This window comes from Bubalus kerabau, chromosome 12 (assembly GCF_029407905.1).
Source record: "Bubalus kerabau isolate K-KA32 ecotype Philippines breed swamp buffalo chromosome 12, PCC_UOA_SB_1v2, whole genome shotgun sequence".
NCBI lineage: Eukaryota > Metazoa > Chordata > Mammalia > Artiodactyla > Bovidae > Bubalus > Bubalus kerabau.
The window spans coordinates 33,745,217-33,764,964 of NC_073635.1; the positions used below are offsets into that span (position 1 = coordinate 33,745,217).

General features: G+C 44.5%; 1 protein-coding gene across 1 annotated transcript in view; it reads left to right on the top strand.

The window, feature by feature from the left end:
• Positions 1 to 9,814: 9,814 nt before the first annotated feature.
• Positions 9,815 to 19,748, top strand: part of LOC129624223 (phospholipid-transporting ATPase IB-like) — a 98,834-nt gene continuing 88,900 nt past the window's right edge. The window contains exon 1 of the mRNA XM_055541894.1: positions 9,815 to 10,035. Coding sequence (XP_055397869.1) covers positions 9,815 to 10,035 — 221 coding nt within the window. The remainder of the gene's footprint in view (positions 10,036 to 19,748) is intronic.

Here is a 19,748-nt window from a genome sequence, read left to right on the forward strand (position 1 = left end):
ACTGCGCAGGCGCAGAGCTGGGCTGACGCGCGGCGCTCTGTCAAGCTTCTGGGGCTACTGCTCTCGCTTGACAGCTCATCCTGAGGAGCTCGGGGTGTGGGAGGCTGCCGGAGCAACAGCCGCAGACCCGCGGAGGAGCGTGCAGGACGCACGGGGGAAGCCGAGCCGGGCCGCTCCGTGCCTTAGTTTCCTCCTTTGTGACCCTGCCTCCAGCGGGCCGTGAAGGAACAGCGTCGGACACGTGGCCGGTGCGCCTGAAGAAAAGGGTGACAGGAAAAAGGCGCGGCCCGCAGGTTGTATCCCTGGGTCCCCGGGTCCCCCCGTGGGAAAGCCGCCCGCGCACCCCGTCCCCGCGGCCGCTGGTGCTGGGAGTTGGACTGGGGACCCTCGGGACGGCCTTGCTTCCCGTGGAGACAGCTCACCGCTCGCGTGACGCTCCATCTCAGTCTTCAGTTCCACGTTGAAGACGAGTGAAGGACGGTCTAATCCACGTGTGGGTCGAATGAATATTAAGGAATTATTTTAAGAGTGCTGAGGAGAGCGCCTGGCATCTAAAAGCGTCACATTCCTGGCTTAATATCTTAACCTCTCAAGGCCCTTGCCCTTCATCTGTGAGAGTGACTCCTTTGCCCAAGGTCACAGACCAGGGAGCCGCACTGCTGGCTGCGATTTTTTTTTTTTTTTTAAGATTTTTAAAAATTGAAGTACAGCTAATTTACAATCGTGTTAATTTCAGCTAAACAGCAAAGTGATTCTGTTAATATGTATGTGTGTGTGTGTGTGTATATTCTTTTAAAAAATTCTTTTCCATTCTGATTTATCACAGGATATTGACTGGTTCCCTGTGCAAAGTGCTGGCTGAAATGTGAAGCAAGGCATTTGACCTCCAGTTTCTGTGCTCTTCTTAGTCACAACAGTTAGCCGGCACCAAGAAGCAGATTTTACATGCCTTTTCTATTTTTTTGTTCTTTTAATTTAGGAAATAATCACTTCAGAGGACGTCTATGACCTTTCCGTCCTACATGGATCGTAAACATGCAGTGGCTCACAGGGTATTGACATTCCTGTGCATGTTTTTCAACTTGACCTATGGCAGAATCCGGCTTCCTGAATTTCTTAAATATAAATGACATCTGAAGTCAAAATACACATGATCACAGAAGGCAACCACAAAACTCACAGGACTCAAACTTTCTGTGGTCCACTGGGTCACCATTCACCTGAAGGAAATTGTAGCTGTAGTTGCTGGTGAAACTGAAGGGACCCAGATATTATTTCCCCTAGGAGGCTGGTTGCACATCTCATAGAAGCTTTACTTACAGAGGTCAGTCGTTTATGAGATTTGCTCTGTTCTTTGAAGCTACGCATTTCAAAAACATTTCTTCTTAAGACCACATGTCTTTCCCAGTACCACTTTCCCAGCAGCACTGAGCATGTGTACTCAGTCGTAGTTGAGTCTTTGTGACCCTGTGGATTGTAGCCTGCCATACTCTTCTGTTCTTGGGATTTCCCCAGGCAAGAATACTGGAGTGGGTTGCCATTTCCTCCTCCAGGGGGACCTTCTCAACTCAGGGATTGAACCCTGGTCTCCTGTATTGGCAGGCAGATTCTTTACCCCTGAGCCACCTGGGAAGCCCTCTCTCCTGTCACAAAGCTCAATATATTCCTATAATGTATTCCTTTCACTAATTTCTACGCTAGAGGAAATGAAGTTAATCAGTTGGGTGTATGTGAGAAGACTCCTCAGGGAAATGGAAAATGGTTAGACAGAGGGCAATTTGCCAGACAGCCAGCATTGTTGCATGAAGAGCTGTGGCAGCAAATATTAGACTTTTTAGGGGTCATGGTTGGGTTTTCAGGCATTTCCTGTTAAATCATGGTAAAGAATGCACGTTTGTGCATTAGAGGGGCCTATCTTACACGTTAGAAATAAGACCTTTGGATGGAGTATCGAGTTATGCTTCAGGAAGTGTGGGCCATGATGATAGGCTGAAAAGTGCCCCCCAAAGATATCCACACCCTACAACAAACTAGGTAGCTCAAAACTACAGGAATGTATTCTCTTACAGTTCTGGAGGCTAGAAGTCTGAGATCGAAGAGTCAGCAGGACTATGCTCCACCTGAGGTTCTGGGTAGAATCCTGTTTTGCCTCTTGTTAGTTTCTGGTGGTAACCACCAATCCTTGGTGTGCATTGGCTTGTAGACACAACCAGTTCTTCTCTCCATCATCACACGGTACTGTCTTTACATGACATTTTCCTCTTGTAAGGACACGAGTCATGTTGGATTATGTTCTACCCTAATCATCGTATCTTAACTTGGTTACATCTGCAAAGACCTTGTTTCCTAATGCTGTCACATCCTCAGGTTCCAGGGGTTAGGACATCAATATGTATTTGGGGGACACAATTGAATCCATAACAGTCTTTAAAGGGGAGACTGGGAGAGCATGCTTAAAGTGATAGGAAAAGTAGAGACTAGAGAACCCTGAAGACAAGCTTCCCCACATGAAAATGTCTGGTTTGGACTAGAAGGTGGAGTTTCAGTTCAGAGAGTGACCAGCCAACCCCTCTTCCCATCTTCAATCCTCTTCAACAGTTCCATTGGACCTCACACCTCAGACAACCACCACTGCCTATTTAGCAGGTTTCGCCTCCTCTTGGCCATGTCTTTAAGATTCACTTCTAAGGCGTTGATGTGGACAACTTTATGTCCCGAGGCTGACAGTTAGGTACGTCCAGAGCATGTCCACTGCTGGCTTTCCATGAAATGTGTGTTCCTATCATTTTCTTCTCAAACACACATACATGTGCATGTGCACGCATGTGCACACACGCGTGCACACACACACACACTCTGCCTTGAGAATCTTGAATTCTATATGAGTCTGAGAAAATTGTAAAAAAGCAGCCATTTTTATTGTCTTCCTTACACATCTTCCAGTTGGAAATTGCCCTTCATCCTGGTATAACCCGGAGGCATATGCTGCTGCCCCAGGAGTCACTAGGAGCGTGAGGAAATTGTCTACCCTCTCTCACTCCCTCTTGGTACCCTCTGCTGCTTCTTCCTCACTGCCCAGTTTTCCTTGCTTTCAGGCGGCTCTTGGTCTGCAACAAGGTGTGTCTGGAATAAATTCCTTAGGATGCCTCTAGCTGTGGTAGTAACCAGGGCACCGAAGACAAGTAAGCCAAGCTTCATCTTAGAGAGGGCAATGTGATAGGCCCTCAGAGAGGAGTGTTGAGTGTGCCTGGGTACATGGGGGTTGGAGAGGGAAGTCACTATTCTTTGGGTCAGAGTGTTCTCTTAAAACACACTTGATGGACTTACCTGGTGGTCCAGTGGTTGGAACTCCCCGCTTCCACTGCAGGGGCCATGGGTTCTATCCCCAGCCAGGAAACTGAGATTCTCACATGCCACTCCATGAGGCCCAAAAGTGAAACAAACAAGCAAAACCCCCAAAACAAACAACAAAGCACCTGACTCAGAGATGAGCACCTTGGTTGGTAGTGAACTCCTTGACTGCTAGCAAGAATCTTTGGAAATTGTACAGGCTAAATTGTCTGCCCCCCAAGTCCCACTTCCCAGTACCCCAGAATTCAACTGTATTTGGAGATACCTTTAAAGAGGCGGACCACCTGATCTGCCTCTTGAGAAACCTGTATGCAGGTCAGGAAGCAACAGTTAGAACTGGACATGGAACAACAGACTGGTTCCAAATAGGAAAAGGAGTACGTCAAGACTGTATATTGTCACCCTGCTTATTTAACTTATATGCAGAGTACATCATGAGAAACGCTGGGCTGGAAGAAACACAAGCTGGAATCAAGATTGCCGGGAGGAATATCAATAACCTCAGATATGCAGATGACACCACCCTTATGGCAGAAAGTGAAGAGGAACTAAAAAGCCTTTTGATGAAAGTGAAAGTGGAGAGTGGAAAAGTTGGCTTAAAGCTCAACATTCAGGAAACGAAGATCATGGCATCCGGTCCCATCACTTCATGGCAAATAGATGGGGAAACAGTGGAAACAGTGTCAGACTTTATTTTTTGGGGCTCCAAAATCACTGCAGATGGTGACTGCAGCCATGAAATTAAAAGACGCTTACTCCTTGGAAGAAGTTATGACCAACCTAGATAGCATATGGAAAAGCAGAGACATTACTTTGCCAACAAAGGTTCGTCTAGTCAAGGCTATGGTTTTTCCTGTGGTCATGTATGAATGTGAGAGTTGGACTGTGAAGAAGGCTGAGCGCCGAAGAATTGATGCCTTTGAACTGTGGTGTTGGACAAGACTCTTGAGAGTCCCTTGGACTTCAAGGAGATCCAAGCAGTCCATTCTGAAGGAGATCAGCCCTGGGATTTCTTTGGAAGGAATGATGCTAAAGCTGAAACTCCAATACTTTGGCCACCTCATGCGAAGAGTTGACTCATTGGAAAAGACTCTGATGCTGGGAGGGATTGGGGGCAGGAGGAGAAGGGGACGACAGAGGATGAGATGGCTGGATGGGATCACTGACTTGATGGACATGAGTCTGAGTGAACTCTGGGAGTTGGTGATGGACAGGGAGGCCTGGCGTGCTGCGATTCATGGGGTTGCAAAGAGTCCGACATGACTGAGCGACTGAACTGAACTGAACTTAAAGAGGCAATTAAGTTAAAACGAGGCCTCTAGCGGGGGCCTTAATCCACTGCGACTGGTGGGGTCAGAACCCACAGAGAGACCCCTGGAATGCATGTCCAAGAGGAAGAACCACGTGAGGACACAGTGAGAAGATGGCTGTCTGTGCGCCAAGGAGAGAGGCTTCCGAAGAATCCTCATCTGCTGGCACCTGGATTGTGCACTGTGAGCCTCCAGAGCTGTGAGAAGTACACTTTAATCACTCAGGTCATGCAGTCTATGGCCTTTTATTATGGCAGCCCTTCCAACTCACATAGGAAGGGTATCCGTAAGCCTCCCGGAGGACTGTCTGGAAGCTGGCTGGCCCTAGGATCGTCCTGCACTGTTCCCACCAGGTGGCAGCACATCCTGGAGGGCTGGCTGGGGGTGCAGGCTGGGCATGGGGTGGAGGCACAGCCTCGTGTTCTCTCCACCCCTGGGCTCCAGAGGTTGCCTTCTGACCCCTGAGCTTCTGTTGCACTGGGTCCACTTAGCACGTGTGCTCCCTGTGATGTACGACTTTACAAATTTCGGGGAGGGAAGCTGACTCTTCATTCCAGGAAGTGCTGATTTCCTATTTGCAACAAACCCATGGAACACTGGGGGTTCCCAGGTGGAACTTAGTAGTAAAGAACCCTCGTGCCAAAGTGGGAAAATAAGAGATGCAGATTCAACCCCTAGGTTGGGAAGATGCCCTGGAGTGGGGCACAGCAACGCACTCCAGTATTCTTGCCTGTAGAATCCCATGGACAGAGAAGCCTGGTGGGCTATCGTTCATGGGGTCGCAAAGAGTCAGACATGACTGAAGTGACTTATCATGCATGCACATGAAACATTCCCTTTTAAGATTCATCCAGGGATACAAAACTTTCTTAGTTGAGGTGATTACAGGGAATCAGAAGCCAGCCTTGTCATAGCACTTGGAGCACTAACGTCACTCCACCCGATATTCTAATTCTCAAAGAGCCTGATACCTGGCAGTGGGAAAAGTCTTTTGTGATTACAGGAAGAAATTAAAAGTGTGTGTGCACTCCTAGTTTGCCTAGGAGTCAAGAGGGACAGGAAGGGTAGGACAAAAATAACTTTTGTGGGGGAGGGGGTAAAACAGCTATCAAAGTCTTCTGTCCCTCTGCAGCAGACAGCTTTACAGAGATCCCCATCACTGATGTGGTCTCTCCCTCTCTTGAGCCACACAAGGTCTATATCAGTACTAGTTGTGCTTGTTTGTTCATTAATTCCACAGGGATTTATTGAGCTCCTTCTAATACTTGCTAGATGCAGAAACAAATCTTAAGGCATGATTCTTGCCCTTGAGGAAGCCAAGGTCTGACCTGGTGAAAAATCCCTCCACTGGGAACACTAATATGTCAAGGTAAGGTGCCAGGTAGGAGAGAACCATACAGGATGGCCAGAGGGTCATAGAAGGCCACAGGGAAGAGGGGACATCTGAGCAGGAGTTTGCCAAGGGAGGGCAGCATTAGACAAGGTGGCCTGTGCATGGAAAGGTGTCGGGTGTGGAGGGGCTCTGTGTGCTTCAGGGATGCTGATGGGTCCAGCTTTTGGATTCTGTCCACCACAAACTGGCACTGCAGTGGGTGCTTGTCTTCTGCCTGTACAAGGATTACCTCATGTGCCATGGCAGCTGCTTTCCTCCAACACCCCCTGAAGGAGTTCAGGGTGGGGAGCAGGAATGAGGTGCTCTGTGTTCCAGGAAGCTGGCAGGAAATGTCTTCAGATAGTTAGATATTCTCAGGAGCTCATTTTGTGAGTCCAATTCTTTGTATCATCTCATATCTAGAAAAGCACTAAAATCCTTCACGATGACGACTGTTTCTCATGACTATCAGAAGCTTCACGAGACCAGCAGAGACTTTCTGCAGAAAAAATATGTGCTTGGTTGCATGTACTCCCCCTTTTACCAAAATCACATACATACTGTCTTTCCCTGCTATGTCTTTGGAACAGTTTCTCAGATCTATCTAAGGTGCTGTCTCCCAGGCTGCAGTTCTCATGTTGCCCTGGATAAAACCAGCTCTCACGTTGTACATTTTTTTAGTTGACAATACTCATGTGAAAAGATGAAGTGACAGGAGAGAAAAGCAGATAAGGGGCCAGTTGGTGAAGGGTCATATATATTGTTAAAGATTCTGTCCTTGACACAACAGACCCCTTCATAGGGTGAAGTTTTGAACTGAGAGTTTAAATATACAAACCGACATGGCCAGACCCATATGTAAAGACAGAACTCCCACCATAGTCTGTAGCCACCAGCCCAGAAATCAATGTATTATGTACAGTAACCATCCCAGGAAGCCAGTCTGCTAGCTACAAATCAGACTCTGAAGAAGTCAGACCTCCATCTCTAGTAATCCTCCAGGAAACCAAACAATAACCTCTGTAACAATCGCCCCCACATGGGGTCGCACAGAGTCCGACACGACTGAAGCGACTTAGCAGCAGCAGCAGCAGCAGACCAGGACTTGATTCCTAACTGACAGCTTCTCTAATTTTTGTCTCCACTCCCAATTTAGGACCAACTAGAGAAAGTCACTCTTAACTGGAAAATCCCATGGATGGAGGAGCCTGGAAGGCTGCAGTCCATGGGGTCGCTGAGGGTCGGACACAACCGAGAGACTTCACTTTCACTTTTCACTTTCCTGCGTTGGAGAAGGAAATGGCAACCCACTCCAGTGTTCTTGCCTGGAGAATCCCAGGGACAGGGGAGCCTGGTGGGCTGCCGTCTCTGGGGTCGCACAGAGTCGGACACGACTGAAGCGACTTAGCAGCAGCAGCAGCAGCAGAGAAAGTCACGGAGAAGGCAATGGCGACCCACTCCAGTACTCTTGCCTGGAAAATCCCATGGATGGAGGAGCTTGGTAGGCTGCAGTCCACGGGGTTGCTGAGTTGGACACGACTGAGCAACTTCACTTTCACTTTTCACTTTCATGCATTGGAGAAGGAAATGGCAACCCACTCCCATGTTCTTGCCTGGAAAATCCCAGGGATGGGGGAGCCTGGTAGGCTGCCGTCTATGGGGTCACGCAGAGTCGGACACGACTGAAGTGACTTAGCAGCAGCAGCAGAGAAAGTCAAATATACATTCATAACCAACCACATATGAAGCCCTGCTTCTTGCACACATCTGCAGCTTCTCAGTGCCAAGAGCCTCCAGTTAGGTGGACCTGAAGCCTTCTCATTTTTCTTCTATGAAGCTTTTCCACTCCTCTGCCTGCCTTTCAGTCTCAGCAAAAATGCCAGCGATGCTGGCTTACTCCCCTCCAGGAGCAAGTTCAGCATAAGTGGCCTTTGTTTGTTCTCATCTGGTTGTGAAAGTTGCTCAGTCTTTGCAACCCCATGGAATTCTCCAGGCCAGAATACTGGAGTAGGTAGCCTATCCTTTCTCCAGGGGATCTTCCCGACCATGGATGGAACCGGGGTCTCCTGCATTGCAGGCGAATTGTTTACCAACTGAGCTATGAGGGAAGCTGGTCTTCAGTTATTTCCACAGAACCTGGGGAAGACAAAATAGTGTCGAGAATAGATAGTTGGCTGCTGCTGTCTCCTATGCCTTGGGCTGAACTCTGCTGAACTAGTAACTTACTCTTGCTTATTTGTGTTTCTTTCTTTTTTTTTTTTTCTTGGCAGGTCCAGAAAAGGGGCCAGGGTCCAGAACTTGAGGATAAAGGACAGGACTCAACGACTCCCCCCCCTCAATCTTGGGGAGATAAGGGTTCTCAATAGTGGTGTTCCAGGTCAGGGCTAAGAGAGACATCCAGGCAGATCTGGGGCGAAGCTGTGGATAGAGCACCATCCAAGCAGCTGTGTGTGCGCATGTTTTAAATTGGTGTGTGATTGCCTTGCAATGTTGTGTTAGTTTCTGCTCTGCAACAATGTGAATCAGCTATATGTATACACACATGCCCTTCCTCTCGAGCCTCCCTCCCACCCACCATCCCACTCCTCTGGGTCATCCCGCAGCACCGAGCTGAGCTCCCTGTGCTGCACAGCAGCTTCCTGCCAGCTGTTTCACACATGGGAGTGTGTATATGTCGGTGGTGCTCTCTCAGTCTGTCCCATCCTCTTCTTTCCCCTCTCTGTCCACAAGTCTCTTCTCTTTGTCTGCACCTCTATTCCTGCCCTGCAAATAGGTTCATCAGTACCATTTTCTAGATTTTATATACATATACGTTAATATATGATGCTTGTTTTTCTCTTCCTGACTTACTTCACTCTGTATGACAGTCTCTAGGTCCATCCACATCTCTACAAATGAGTTTCAAGTTGTTCCTCACTCTGCTCTAATTTCCCTTTATTGTCCTGAAAAAGCGAAAGTGCTATTTGCTCTGTTGTATCTGACTTTGCGACCCCATGGACTGGGATTCTCCAGGAAAGAAGACGAGTGGGTAGCCATTGCCTCCTCTGCAGGGGGCGGGGGTGGGGGAGCAGGTCTTCCCAACCCAGGGATCGACCCTCTGTCTACCTGCATTGCAGGCAGATTCTTTACCATCTGAGCCACCAAGGAAGCCCTTATTAGTCCTGAGCCCTCGGCAAAGCCTATCCCACAAGATAACCTTGTATCACCATTATTGTGGAGAGGAGGAAGGTGCCTGTCCTGCTTTAGGAGGTGCAGAGAGCTGCCAGCTTGGTGCAGAAGGCTCGACAGCCCCTCAGCACTTGTGCGCCCACCAAAGCTTGGGGGACTTGATAGCACTCTGGACACTCAGCACTTAGGATGTGTTGTGTCTGTTTCTTTAGTTACTTCAGTCATACAATTTTATATGTGTCAGAAAACCTGTGCTATTACTTCTATACAATCACTGATTTTGACTTTCTAGTAGTCAACTCACCTAGAGTTAAAATGTAAAGGTGTCTTTTTTTTTGTACTTTATAAAATATTAACAGCTTGATGAATATATCTATGAATTTTTACTACTTATTGTGATATATTTCCTTAATGAAATGTAAGGTGAATGCATTTTAATGTATTTATTTCAAGATTTGGGGTCTTTTTGTGGGCAGTGCTCTCGAACCATGGTGGTCGGAGGACCATAGCGTTCAGGACCCTTTCTTTCTCATCCTTTCTCATGGATTGTAACCTGTCCATGAGATAGGTTTCTCATCCCTTGTAACCTATGCTCAGGGGTTACTATCCAGACATGTGGTTGGCGCTGGAAGCCAGCATGGAAGAGAGTGAAAGATTGGCAAAGTCCAGGCCGTCTGCTGGTGAGTCGCGGGGAACTGCTCAGCTAAGAGGCTCCGGGAAGTGGCCTGAGAAGCTCTCCTCCCACCTTAGACAGAAAGCTCCACTGAAGCTGTCACGTTTATCACCTGTGATCAAGTCTAAGCCAGTGGCTCTCATGTTCCAGGTGCTCAATAAGTATGTGTTGATTGAGTGAGAACTTTCAGGTGCCCTTGTGATCTGCTCTGGTTTCTCTCTCTCCAGTTCTCCCTTAGGACATAGGGTAGTTAAACAGAGCAGAGGAGGTTACTTAATATATAATATAAATCTGTATGGATGGAATATCATCTCTGTAATGTCAAGAATAATCAAAAGTAAGATGATATGGAAGTTGTATGACTTATAAAATTTTCCATGTTTTCTCTAGCTTCTTACATCCTGCAAAAAATTTCAGACTCACACATACCTAATTAGAATGAAAATTTGTTTACTTGTTCCTTTGCCCAAAATGTATATTAAAATTATTTTGCTGATACAAAGTAACTTAGAAAAACAGGGTATTAGTTCAACACAAGAAATTTTATGTCTTCAGCATTGTCTTGAAATGCCCTTTCATATTATACAGTTTTTTTTAATCTCATTTTACTTGGGAGAATAAACTGGTCAGCTAACTCATGAATCCTGTGGGGGCACTTACTATATCACGTCCCATAAGTAGTTGTCACATGTAAAGAAATGTTTACATAATCTCAGCAAGTCTTTTTTTTTTTTTTTTAAACTGCACTGAGTGGCATGTGGGATCTTAGTTCCATGATCAGGGATTGAACCCATGCCCGCTGCCATGGAAGCATAGAGTTGTAATCACTGGACCTCCAGGGAAGTCCCAGTGAGTCTTAACAGTCTTTTCTGCTCATGTGAAATGACTCTTGTGTGTTTTAAGGACCTCAGATACTGAGAATCGAGTTAGTCATCATCAGACTCTTTATTCATGACACAACATCATTGGTCCAGAAAGGCTACACTTTTCTCTTTCATTTTCCTTTGGTTGTTTTCTTCATCTCTTTCCTGCAGTTCCATATCCCTCATTCCCTAATGTCTTTAAGGTTCCTCCCAAGCCGTCTTCTATATTTTGAACATATTTTCTTAAAAAAGTATATAATAATATTTAAAGTTTAAAATTTTTGTATAAATTACTTTGTGATATACATCTCAACTAGCTTCTAAGTTTCATAAAATGTTGGCTTTTTTTGAGAACTATTTGTGTTACTTGGTATAACATGCTTCTGACTGGCATGTATGATTCTGCAGCAGTCATGCGCCATAGCTTATCTCTTCCTTTCATCATCGACACTTTCGTTGTTCCCAGCTGCTCCCACTTCTACAGATCTGTGCATGTCTCCTTATGAACCTACCCTGTGGTTTCTTTGGTAAGTATGTCCTAGAGTTGAGTGGCTGGGATTTGGGGGTATATGCATATTCAGCTTCAGTAAGTAGAGCTGACTTGCTCTCAGGAATTGTGGTACTGTTTACTGAACCCAGGACCCACTGCTTGCCATTCAAAAGCCATTAAAGAGGCCAGGTTGGTGGAATTAATAAAAGTTTGCTTTATTTTGGATGCTTGCAACCTGGGGATGGAGGGAGGGTGGATCCTTGTCCAAAGGCTAACTCCCCTCTGACAATCATGGGGCAAGAAATTTTATAGGCTGAGGGATGGGGCTACATGCAGAAATAGCAGTCAGTTCTGACAGTCATCTTGAAATTAGTCATGCAGTGGTCTGACCAGTGTCATCTTGTTTTAAGAACTGTTAGGTTTTAGTTCCAGGGTTGGTTTGGTTCCATTTTTTGAAGCCAGTTCTCAGAATTGTGGCAGCTTATATCATGGTTATAGTCTGGTCATATTGTAGTTAACTTCTTCTACCTGGTGGGGGTTTCATTCTCTAAGATAGCTCATATATTATGGCTCAGAACATTATAGCCCTTGAGGAGGAACTAAAGGTCCTTAACTATGCTTAATGAATAAAGTGTTATTTGGTCTGCTGTGACTATTTCCCTTTGTTTCTGCATGTTCTCACTTCTCTGATTAAACCTATTCTTTGGCTAAAGCTTTTCCACAGACAAAAGGTGGTTAGAGAACCTGGCTTGGCTTTCTCTGCCCACCAAAGCAAAATAAAAAATACACAGAGAGAGTTTGGAGGAAATAGAAAGATGGCTTGATTCTCAGCCAGCGGAGAGGGCAACACAGTAGGCTCAAGCTTCAAGAACTGTGCCTCCCAACCATGAGGAGTCTAGGGGCTTATATAAGATGAGGGTTCAAAGTCAGGGGTCATGATGAGGAACAAAAGTGTTTGGATCTTGATTTCTTCCTCTTGCATTGTTTCAAAGACAGTCATAGGCTGGTATCAGTAACCCAGTAATTGGGTCTGGCGGTTTGATGCCTCTGCGGCCTTCTTTCTGATGTAACTATAGGGGGAAGGGTTGTAAGGGTCAACACCAGATACAGGATGTATTTAGCATGTAGAACCAAAGGAAAATAGATGAGAAGTGTAGCTCCTGCTGAGTCAGGGGCAGAAAAGCAAACTTAGTTGCAGGCATGCGGACTTAGGAGCACTTAAAGTAAAACACTTTCCGTGAGTTCAGGTCTGCTAACTGTTCTCTTTATTTTCTTCGTTCTCAGAAAGGGAAAGAGAAAAACTCATTTCTCTCTTTTTAATTTTTTTCCTTTTCACTGCAACAGGACTGTAGGGCCTGTTCCATTTCAGTACCTGTGTAGATTCTAATATGGTAAAGACTGATTGATAGAAGCCACATAAACAAAAGCTTCTTGGGTTCTTTGCATATGAAGAGTTCCTGAGATCTTCCAGTTTGAGAAACAATGATTTAGGCTACACCAATACTGGCAAAAATCATCAATTATCAAATTTACTTTATGTCATGTTAAGTGAGGTATTGTCTTACCCTGATGCATTCACTCATCGATAAGGTATATTATGTATTTTTTCACCACTTAGGAGAAAGGTGAACTGGCTTCTAAGTGTCGAAGGCCTCCTTTTCAGTCTGTGAGTGAGTAAGGATGAGAAGCTTGGCCACCCCATCTCAGAAGTGCAGCATGGAGGGAAGGCGCTGAGCCCTCAATTGTCAGAACTCCCAGAGGCCCCCTGGGGAGGTTTCATCAGTCCCGGCGAAGGCCAGGGGCCAGTCTGGGATTAGAGCTGTTTGTGCTGAGCTACAACGTACATTCAAGATCTTTCTTGAAAGGATCAGCAATTCTGGTCCTAAGTGGTCTCCGCGGCCTGAGGCTGGTAAATAACTCTGCAGTGCCTTCCTTCAGCTTGCTGCCCCTTTAAGCCTGGCCGCTGTCCTGCAGCAGTTACAGTAACTGAACAGTCAGGCCTGGTTGCTCTGCTCTGGCAGTCTGCCACTGCTCCCCTTTCACCCCAGGTTCTTGCCCTCCAGGTATCATGGGGCAGGTGATGAGAAGCTCAGTCAGGGTCCTGTGTGAATGGCCAGAGAAATAATCAACTGAGATGATGGATTCAATTGTAATTTACATATTGCTTAAACATACTCTAGTGTGTGACCTGTCACTGTTCAGTGGACGCCAGCGCTATGAGATATGTGACGATGTGTGTACAAAGTTCATCACTCTATTTTCACACTATAGAATAAACAACCTTTATCATTTTGTCACATTTGCTTCCAGGATTTTCTCTTTACATTCTTTCAAAAAAAAGAATCGTTAGGATAAACCAAAGTAAAAGCCACCTTTAACCATTACCTCTAGGCTCATTCCTCCTGTCCCCCCTTTCCCACCTCCCACCCAAAGCAATGATTATTATAAGTGTACTTTGCATGATTGTTACCAAAAATGCAAATCCATGTGCCCAAGGCATAGTGAGGCCAATCAATACTAAAACATTGGAGTCTGGAACAGAGAAAGGTTTGTTACAGGGCCACACAAGGAGATGGGTGGCTCATGCACTAAGAACCCCAAAGTTATTGAAGGCTTTCAGTAAAGCCCTTTTCTCGGAAACGTGAGGGAGGGGCCTTGTCAGTTGCTGCAGAGTTCAGATCCTTGTTTTTGAGGCCAGTTCATGGTCAGGTGACGATGTTCCGGTAAACCTCTACCAAACAAATGTTATTCTCTGTCCTGACAAGAAAGAGCCAGGTCCCAAGCACAGCTGTTGCCCTCCCAGGTCCTGGTCCTGGCTGAGAGGAGGCAGAGCTCAGCTGGCAGCACCCTTAGGGCCAGGTCCCCAGACCCTGCCCAGTTGTCATCCCTGAGGGAGACAGGCACCCAACTCAACTGGCCCTTGGACCCCTCAGGCCTCCCACAAGGTGGGGCAGTTCCCACAGACTGTGACCCAGGCAGACAGCCGCAACCACTGAGGTCACAGAGACAGGAATGAGAGAGAGGTTCACTGCTGCCTCAAGGCCTAGTCCTGGCCAATGGATGGCCCTGGCAAGGGCTCTGGAGCCCTGCAAGACACAGCCCCCAGCCTGTTCGCTGCCGCTCCCTCTCCCCCCAGCTCACCCTCTGGCCCAAGGCTAGGCAAGCTGGAGGGTCTCAGGGAGAAGGCAGGGATCTGCCTCTTACCTCATTCTCTACCTGAGGACCACAGCACCACCAACTGTTGACTGAGTCACTTCTCTAATGGCTCCTCATTGACAGTTGGTTGCTTGTGGATGGGGCCCACCAAGGATCTGACCAATGGCTGAGGAGGACCTGTTGCCTGGTAACAGGGTGCTGAGTAATGATGCCCAGCAATGGGTGCGTGCTAAGGGATGTGCTCTGTTACATGATTTTAGTCCTTTTTTAATTTTTAAAATCACATTTATAACTATAGATTCATAAACAAGACTTAATATTGTAGTTATGTATTTTAAAACTTACATAAATGATTTAATGAGTTGGTGATGGACAGGGAGGCCTGGCGTGCTGTGATTCATGGGGTCGCAAAGAGTCGGACACGACTGAGTGACTAATCTGATCTGATCTGATCTGATGTATCATTTTCATGGGCTTCTCAGGTGGCTCAGTGGTAAAGAGTCTGCCTACAATGCAGGAGACCCAGGTTTGATCCCTGGGTTGGGAAGATCCCTTGGAGAAGGGAATGGCTACCCACTCCAGTATTCTTGCCTGGAGAATCCCATGGACAGAGGAACCTGGCAGGCTACAGTCCATGGGGTCACAAAGAGTTGGACATGACTGAGCAACTGAACAACAGTAACGTATCATTTTCACATCATTCTTAGGTTTTTGAGATTATCTATCTATGGATATAAGAAGAGCTGTTTTTCAATTTGTTTAGCTTTTTTTTAATTTGTAAGGATAAAAGTCTTGACTCCCAAATTCTTTACACGTCGCACCAGAACAACTTGTAAAGTAGGCTCTTTGAGAATATTCTGTAGAGGCCATCATGTTGTTTTCTAATACAGTTCTATTTTTTCCTTTTCACTTGTTTTTCTTACCTTCTTGTACTGACTAAAGCCTCCAGTACAACACTGCGTAGACTCTGTGAGAAAGGACAGTCTCGTATTGTCTGCAGTCTTACAGAGAAAGCATTCAGTCTCTGGCAATTAAGTATGATATTTGCTGCAGGTTTTTCATAGAAATCCTTTGTAAGGTTGAGGAAATTTCCTTCTTTTCTTGGTTTGCTGAGAGGTTTTATTGATTAATGTTAAATTTTGTCAAATAGTTCTTCTATATCTACTGACATTATCACCGGGCTTTTCAGTCTTTTGACAAGTTTCATTATTTTGGTTTCAAATGATTCAACTTTGCTTTCTAACCCTAACCCTAACCCCATGTGTTGTTCAGTCACTCAGTCATGTCTGATGCTTTGCGACCCCATGGACTGCAGCATGCCAGGTTTGTCTGTCCATCACCATCTCTTGGAGCTTGCTCAAACTCATGTCCATTGAGTTGGTGATGACATCCAACCATCTCATCCTCTATTATCCCCTTCTCCTCCTGTCGTCAATCTTTCCCAGCATCAGGGTCTTTTCTAATGAGTCAGTTCTTCTCATTAGTATCCAAAGTATTGGGAGTTTCAGCTTCAACATGAGTCCTTCCAATTCAGGACTGATTTCCTTTAGGATTGACTGGTTTGATCTCCTTGCAGTCCAAGGAACTTTCAAGAGTCTTCTCCAACACCACAGTTCAAAAGCGTCAGTTCTTCCGTGCTCAGCCTTCTTTATGGTCCAACGCTCACATCCATACATGACTACTGGAAAAACCAAAGCTTTGACTATTTGGACCTTTGTCGGCAAAGTAATGTCTTTGCTTTTTAATATGCTGTCTAGGTATGTCATAGGTTTTCTTCCAAGGAGCAAGCATCTTTTAATTTCATGGCTGCAGTCACCATCCGCAGTGATTTTGGAATCTCAGAAAACAATGTCTTTCACTGTTTTTATTGTTTCCCCATCTGTTTGCCATAAAGTGATGGGACCGGATGCCATGATCTTAGTTTTTTGAATGTTAAGTTTTAAGCCAGATTTTTCACTTTCCTCTTTCACCATCAAGAGGCTCTTTAGCTCCTCTTCCCTTTCTGCCATAAGGGTGGTGTCATCTGCATATCTGAGGTTATTGATATTTCTCCAGCAATCTTTATTCCAGCTTGTGCTTCATCCACCCCAGCATTTTGCCTGATGTACTCTGAGTGTAAGTTAAGAAAGCAGGGTGACAATATAGAGCCTTGATGTACTCCCTTCCCAATTTTGAATCAGTCCCCACATGGTCATCATTAGTTTCCTGACACAGGAAATTACCACAAAATTGCTGATTTAGGACAGCAGAGATTTACTCTCATGTTTCTTGAGGATAGAAATCTGAAATCACGGTGTCATCAGCCCATGCTAGATCTGAAGCCTGTAGAGAAGGATCATTCATTCTTTCGGTTTCTGGCCTGTGTCAACAGAATTCCATTCTTTACGTCCATCTTCATGTGACATGCTCTGTCTCTGCACATCTTCCCTCTATTTGTGTGTCTGCCTCTGAGCCCAAATTTCTCTCTTTTATAAGGACACTAGTTACATTGGATTCGGGTTCATCCTAATGACATCATCTTAATTTAGTTAAATCTGTGAACAACTTATGCTATGGTTTTCAAGTTTGTGTCCTGCCTCCCATTCATATGTTGAAATCCTAACCCCCCAAAGGTGATGGTATTTGTAGGTGGGGCCTTCGGAAGGAGCTTAGTCATGAAAGTGGCGCTCTCATCAATGGGATTATTGCCTCATAAAAGAGGGTCCAGAGGCACCATAGACCCTCTTCCAGGTGAGAACACAGAATGCTCCAGTTATGAATCAGGTGGATGGTCCTTATCAGAACGTGATCATGCTGGTGTCTTGATCTCGAACTTCTCAGCTTCCAAAATTGTGAGAAACAGATTTCTGTTGTTTATAAACTACCCTATCTGTGGTATTCTATTATAGTGGCCCAATCAGATCTAGACAATATATTTCCGAATATGATCACATTGAGGTACTACTCCAAGTTCAGGATGTCAATATATTAATGTTTCCTTTGGTGGGGAAACACAATTCCACCTATAAAAATTATGATGTATAATCATTTTGCATAGTGGTAGATTTTAAATACTTTGCTAAAGATTGTTGTGTCCCTGTTTATAAAGTATTTTGTACCATTTTTTTCTTGTAATGACTTTGGTTTTGGTATCACTGTAATGTGGCTTCATAAAATATTTCGGGAAGAGTTCCTGCTTCCCCTCTTATTTTTCTGTGGCTAACTTTAAGATTTTCCCTTTGACTTTTGTTTTCTGTATTTACTACATGTGTAAGTATGATTTTGTTTTTATTTATCTTATAAATATTTGTTGGTTTTCTTGCTTTTATGGAAGAGTCATAGCCATTGGTTCTTCACATGTTGCTTCTGCTCCATTTTTTTTTCTCCTCTCTTTTCCCTGTGAGACTCCAATTAAATTTTTGTTAGATCATTTTACTTTATTGACTTGAATTTCTTTATGTATATTCCATCTATTCCCTTCCCCAAGCTGTATTTTTCATAATTTCTCAGATCTCTATTTCATCTTATTATTTTCACTTTCAGCAGTAGCCTATCTGCTACCAAATTTGTCCACTGAATTTTTAAGTTTGACTATGACTTTCCTCATTTATAGAGGTTTTGTCTGATTCTTTTTCACACTTGTTGGGTTACTTCTCATAGTTTCTCTCCATATAGGTATGTTAAAGCTTGTGCTTTTTTTTATATGGTTATTTTCTTTCTAAAGAAATCTGTACCTTCTAACTCAAGCATTTGAAATCTTTAGTGGGTAGTTTCTGCCATCTTTTATTTATAATGCTGATTATTTATGATGCTTTGCTTCCTTTTTTGGCTGTATATTACTCCTTCCCCTCCATAAGTAATTTGTGGGGATTTTTTTGAGGCTTAGGATGATGGTATTTTTCTTTGGAGTGGACTCCTATTCGTTTCAGTCATTTCTAGCCCTACCAGTGCTGAACCCTTTTAAATGAAGCTTGAGGTTTCTTTCAACTCTGGTGGTGCCAGTTTGGGTTATTTTGCTAGACAGCCAGCCCACCAGAAGTTATAGCCTCCCAGGATGTGTTCTCTGTCTCCTTCCTTCCTTACTCCCTCCCTCACTCCCTCCCTTCCTTTCTCTTTCCCTCTTCCCTTTTTCTCTCTCCTTCCTCAGGAGATGAATCTGTGTGATCACAGGGTTCTTTCAGATTCCCTAAGCCTTTCAGGACCTGAGCCTTGACTTATATACCCTCTATTTCTCTATAGTTAACTTTAGTAGGACTTTGCAAATTTCTTCTTGGAAAAAGTGCTTTTTTATTTTTTTCACCTATTTTTCTGGACTTTTTGCTTTTGACTGAATTTTTGCCCAATAATAGCTCTCATCTTGACTATTCAATGCATTCAAAAAACTTAAAACAATTTTTTTTCTTTTTTAGCATTTTAAAATGTTTCAGTAGAGAGTTTGGTCACAATAAGATTGCCCACCATTATCTAAAGCCTTACTTTTGTGTCTAAATAAATCACTGCTTAACTACTAGTCTTGATTACCAAAGTTTTTCATTCATTTCTTGGTGGGATATTCAATCTTCTGTCTCTGGCTTGAATGTTTCAGTGGTAGAGTATAAGTGTGGCCCCAGGATTTCCTTTCCTTCCAAACTTTGTAGGTGATTAAATTGGTTTTAGGGGACTTCCCTGGTGGTCCGGTGGTTAAGAATCTGCCTTGCAATGCAAGGATGTGGGTTTGATCCCTATTCTTAGAACTAAGATCCCGCATGCCACGGCAACTAAACCTGTCTGCTGTAACAACTGAGCCCTGGCGGTCTGCAGCCTGCACAACACAAGACACAGGGAGGACCCCCAGTACTGCAACCAAGACCCCACACAGGCAAATAAATGCATTGAATAAACTAGCTTTTGATTGAGAATAATGATTTAAAAAAAAAGAATAATGATCTGTTTTTCATTATTCTTAAAGTCCAGCAAACTTTGTCAGGAAGTGTCTTGGCATTGAGCATTGATTGTTTTGTATCAGATTTTCCTTAATCATGTCATGCCCCTTAAAAGTCTTTAATAACAAGCTTATTCTACCATGGCTTTGAATATTTTTATTTGCATTAGTAACTGCTTAGCTAATTTTTTCACATTTTTTGTTTCTTTCTCAAGGACAACAAATATACACACATTGGATATACTTTGTCCTAAATTTATAATTTTTCTCCAATTCTTTATCCTCTGCGCTCTTTCAAATTTCATCTTGCTTAGTTTTCTGTAATATGTGCAGCACACCCCTCTCTTCAGTTATTATTTGAGTTGCTTCAATGTAGCTTTTCATTTTCTTAAGGTATTTTGCTCTTTCATTTCTTCCTTGAGCTCTTTCAGGTCAGTTGAAAATTCTTCTGAAGTTTTATTATCA